This window comes from Henckelia pumila, unplaced genomic scaffold, assembly GCF_033568475.1.
Source record: "Henckelia pumila isolate YLH828 unplaced genomic scaffold, ASM3356847v2 CTG_112:::fragment_1, whole genome shotgun sequence".
Taxonomy (NCBI): Eukaryota; Viridiplantae; Streptophyta; class Magnoliopsida; order Lamiales; family Gesneriaceae; genus Henckelia; species Henckelia pumila.
Genome location: NW_027331763.1, coordinates 1 through 5,000, shown reverse-complemented (window position 1 = coordinate 5,000; position 5,000 = coordinate 1). Strand labels below are relative to the sequence as shown.

General features: G+C 45.0%; 1 protein-coding gene across 1 annotated transcript; it reads left to right on the top strand.

The window, feature by feature from the left end:
- The first annotated feature begins 1,789 nt into the window (after positions 1-1,789).
- LOC140870637 (uncharacterized) lies at positions 1,790-3,130 on the top strand. The gene has a single exon (XM_073273033.1). The coding sequence runs from the start codon at positions 1,790-1,792 to the stop codon at positions 3,128-3,130; it is 1,341 nt and encodes a 446-aa protein (XP_073129134.1).
- The last annotated feature ends 1,870 nt before the right edge of the window (positions 3,131-5,000 follow it).

The window sequence follows — 5,000 nt, the reverse complement described above, 5'->3', positions numbered from 1 at the left end:
TGAGGGCTTGGACAGTGCCCTGTTCGTGAGAGTATCGGGCTTGGACAGTGCCCTGCTCGTTCCTTGATTGGGCAGTGCATTCTCGAGTTGATCATTTGCGTTGCTCCTCAAGATTGGGCCTCCTACTATCGCCCATAAAGCTACTAGCCACGGCTATAGCCTTTTCTCCCAAGGTATCTGGCTTACTCATACTTTTAATTAGTGTATTGTGTGCCTCTACCTCGTGTGCTGCTGTTCTTGTGTTGGCTCTTGTGATTGAAGTGTTGGGAGTTGGGAGTTGTTAGTGGAAGTTTTGGTTCTTGGTTGGGTGCCACAATGGGCACCGAAAATACCAGTCACTCGGCCACTGATGGGGCTTCCTCGAGTGGTGTTGAGAAACCACAAGCTCAAGAACTAATGTCTAAGTTCCTTGCTAAAAATCCGGAAAACACATTTGCAAGCTTATTTCGTGATAATCGGTTGCCAGAGGAAAGTTGCCTATTAAAATATGTACAGCCCACTGATGGGCAGATTACCCTCTCCTTTGACGAAATTGAAACGGTGAAAAGTTTGGGACCTTGCATAGTTGGATGCGTGGTTGGGAGGAAACTAAAGGGATATGTGGTTAAGGAAATTATCCGACAGTGGGGCTGCAAAGCCAGGTTTGAGATCCATGATAGTGGTTGGATTAAGTTCTTTTTCCCTAGTGAAGAAGAGAAAAAGAGGGTGCTTGAGGGTGGACCATATCTGGTATATGGGAGACATTTGTTCCTTAAAGATCTTCCACCTTGCTTCCTTTTTCGGGTTGAGGATATGTTAATGTTGCCTTCATGGGTCCAAATTCATGGACTCCCTGCTGATTGTTGGACGGTCAAAGCGCTAAGCAAGATTGCCTCAGTTTTAGGCAAACCAATCCATACTGATGTGCTCACCATATCTAAGGGCAAGAGTTTATTTGCTAGAGTTTTGGTAGAGATGGACTCCTCACTACCAAGAATTTATGAGTACCCTCTTCTACTCCCTAATGGCATTAAAACAAGCTTGAGATTTGTTTATGAGACAGACCCAAAATATTGTGCAAAATGTAACTCTCTTGGGCATTCTTTTGAGCAATGTCGGTGGTTAGTGAACCCAAGTGAAGAAATAACACCGGAGGGGGATATTCCAAACAAGAAACAAAATGATGGTAAGCAACCTAAGCCTCGCAGCAGATCTAGGAGCCTGGGCAACGTAGTAGGAGTAGGCCTAAGGATGGAGGCCGTGGGGGTGGAGGTTGGCGTGGTGGCCCTTGGGGTAGAGGGCGTGGCCGTGGCTTAGGTGGTGGTGGCCGTGGCCTTGTTGGGATTGAATCGGGTGCCGATCAAGGTGCCATGGAAGGCTTGGGCGATAATGGCTTAGACCCTAATGTTAACCCACCCCTTGAACATGGAAATGATGCTTTTGAAGATGAGGACATCATTGCCCCTGAAGATCCACCTGAGATTGAATTTTATGATGAAAATTGGGAGGAGGAAGGGGTGATCTTTGAAGTCCCAGATGCTACTGGCAATGGGAAGATCACTGTTGAAGTTTTTGAAGGGGAAAGTGACGAGGATGGCTTTGAAACAGTCGTCAGCAAGCGCACTAAGAAAAAGGTTAAGTACCTTAAGCGAATTAACAAAGGATGCAATTCGGACAGCTCTAGTTCTAGCATGACAGAATATATTGAGGTTTGTCCAAAGACTTGGTTACCGAACATGACTGCGAAGTCTTTCCTTCTGAACAAAGCACAAATCAGGGCCCGGCGACTTAAAGTCGTCGATCGCCACCCATGAAGATCGCTAGTTGGAACATGAGGGGTTTCAATAAGCCCCTCAAACAAAGGCACGTTCAAGGAGTGTTGAAAAAATACAACTTGAGCGTCCTTGGGTTACTTGAAGTTAAGGTTAAGGTTAATCTTGTAGATAGAATGATGGAGACTAAATTCCCTGGTATGTCTTTCCTGCATAACTTTCATATGTGCACGAATAGCCGCATCCTTGTCATGTGGGATAAAAAGGATGTGCGGATTGATGTTCTTGGTATGTCTGACCAAGTTATCCACGTTTCAGTCGTGTGCCTCCACTCCCAGAGAGTTTTCTTGGCTTCATTTATTTATGGTAGAAATTCAGTGGTAGCTAGGAGGCCTCTTTGGGACTTTTTGATCAACCATGGGGAGAGTATCTCCCTTCCCTGGATCCTGTTGGGTGATTTTAACTGTGTAAGATACCCCCATGAGAAGATGGGTGGCATCCCTATTGTTCCGAGAGATATGGCAGATTTGAGAAATTGTATCAACCGATTAGAGCTCTCAGACGTTAATCATGTAGGCTGCTACTACACTTGGTTTAGCCTGGCTGTTTCTTCTAAACTGGATAGAGTCATGGTCAATCATCATTGGAGTGAATCGAATCTGGATGTATTTGCTGACTTTGTGGCACCGGGTTGCTTCTCAGACCATACCTGTTGTGTGGTTTCCATCTTTAGGGATAACACTCGCCGAGCCACTCCTTTTAAATTCTTCAATATGTGGGCTTCTCACCCAAATTTTCTACAGTTAGTCAGGAGCAACTGGTGGTTTAATGGGGGTGGCACAGCACAATTCCTCCTCAAGAAAAAGTTACATGGGATGAAAAGAGTGCTGAAACAGCTTAATGAATATCATTTCAGCCATATCTCTAGCCGAGCAAAGCGTGCGAGCGAAGAGCTCGCAGAGGCCCAATCTATTGCCCTTAACAATGGAGTTGTAGATAGCTCAATTGTGGCCCTTAGGAGAAACGCGGATTTCCTCCTTGAAGCGGAGCGCTTGTTTCTTTCCCAAAAGGCCAAATGTGAGTATCTCAAGCATAGTGACAGATGCTCCAAATTCTTCCACGGGATGATAAAAAGGAACATCAAGCGGAATAAGATTGTGGCCATCACGCTCAGAGATGGTTCTACTTCCATTGATCAAAATGAAATTGCGGATGAATTTGTGGATTTCTATCGATCTTTGTTGGGCTCGAACTTGGATAGAGATATTCTGGATACTTCCCTACTTGCGCCTGGCCCGAAGGTGGAGGTGGCCAGTTGGGAGGGCTTAATTAGAGAGGTGAGTGTGGAGGAACTCAAGGAATGCGCTCTTCAATATTGAGGATGACAAAGCTCCTGGCCCAGATGGCTTTGGGGCTGCTTTCTTTAAGAAGGCTTGGTCAATTGTTGAAGGTGATGTTATTGCGGCTGTCTTGGAATTTTTTAGGAGTGGTAAGTTACTCAAACAGTGGAATCACGCCTCAATTGCGCTGGTTCCCAAATCTGATCATGCTACTACAGTCAATGAATTCAGGCCAATCTCGTGCTGTACAGTGTTTTACAAAATCATTGCCAAGATACTAACCAATAGATTAGTGGGAGTGATTGAGCCTTTGATTAGTCAAGGCCCAAGCAGCATTTGTTCCAGCAGATCAATAGTGGAAAATATCCACTTGGCCCAAGAAATGCTGAAGCATTATGCTAGAAAGAGAGGCTCTCCCCGCTGTATTTTTAAAGATAGACCTCCAAAAGGCCTATGACACGGTTCATTGGGAATTTCTACAGGATACTCTGCGCTTCCTCAATTTTCCCCCTCGGTTTATTGCTTGGATCATGGAGTGTGTGAGCTCTACCTCCTACTCCATTTCACTAGGTGGACAATTGTTTGGATTCTTCAAAGGGGCCAGAGGACTTCGTCAAGGGGATCCTTTGTCTCCATTCCTCTTTGTGTTGTGCAGGGAAATGCTCTCTAGATCCCTTCTTCATGCTTCTACGCTGTCAGATTTCCAGTTTCACCCTAGGTGTGATCACTGTAACATCACCCACTTGGTGTACGCTGATGACTTGCTGATTCTGTCAAAGGGTGATGTCCCAAGTGTTAAAATTCATTCTGGATTGTGTTAATAAATTTGGGAAGATGGCTGGCCTTCGTGCTAATGCGATGAAATCCAATCTATTCATGGCAGCTGTCAAAGAGCCAGCTCGTAGTGAAATCATTCGGTTAAGTGGGTACCAGATTGGTTCTTTCCCATTTAGGTACCTTGGTATTCCACTTGCCGCAGGCAGACTCAGGGAGGGAGATTATAGTGGTCTAGTTGATGGGATTGCAAAGAAAATAGCCTCTTGGCCTAGACATACTCTATTTTATTCAGGGAAGCTTGAATTACTTCGATCTGTGGTTCAAGGGGTTGAATGTTATTGGCTATCTGTTCACCCTATCTCTTGTGGAGTCATTGACAAAATTGACAAGATCTGCAGGAATTTTATGTGGACTAGCAAACATCCTCCAATTGCTTGGAGGAAAGTTTGCTCACCGGTAGAGGATGGGGGTCCTGGGTCTTCGTGACTTGAGAATATGGAATAAGACCCTCTTAGCTAAAACACTATGGGACATTCACAAAAAGAAAGACACACTTTTGGGTGAAATGGATTAACCACTACTACTGGGATAACTTGGAGGATTGGAGGGCTCGAAAAAGATGACAATATCCTCATTAAGAAATTGGTCGAGCTTAGAGATGAGCTTGCCGTTAGATTCAACGGTTGGACTACTGCAGCTCTTGCAACTGGATACTTGGTTTCAAAAAGGAGATGGACTTACACTTCTATATAAGAGCTTCTTTGATGGTGCAGGGAGATGGCCTTGGAAGCCAATTGTCTGGAAACCATATATCCTTCCTAAGCATAGAATTATTTTTTGGCTTGTTGTCGCATTGGATAAGTGTCTCACTAAGGAACCGCCAACCGTACGGTCCAGGACCAAATTCTTGTGGGATCTCTGTGGGTAGTGAATGAGAACGCACAACATGTATTCTTCGAGTGCACAGTCTTTCTCTCGGCATGCTTTGGGCTCGAGCTTTGCTGGATTGGTTTGGTGTATCCAATATCAAGCTTGTTCGTTTTAATGGGTTTGTTGAGATTTATGCCGCAGGTCTTACAGGGGCACCCTACTTTTCAGAAAGAAGAGCGGAGATGCCAGCCTGGAGTTGCAC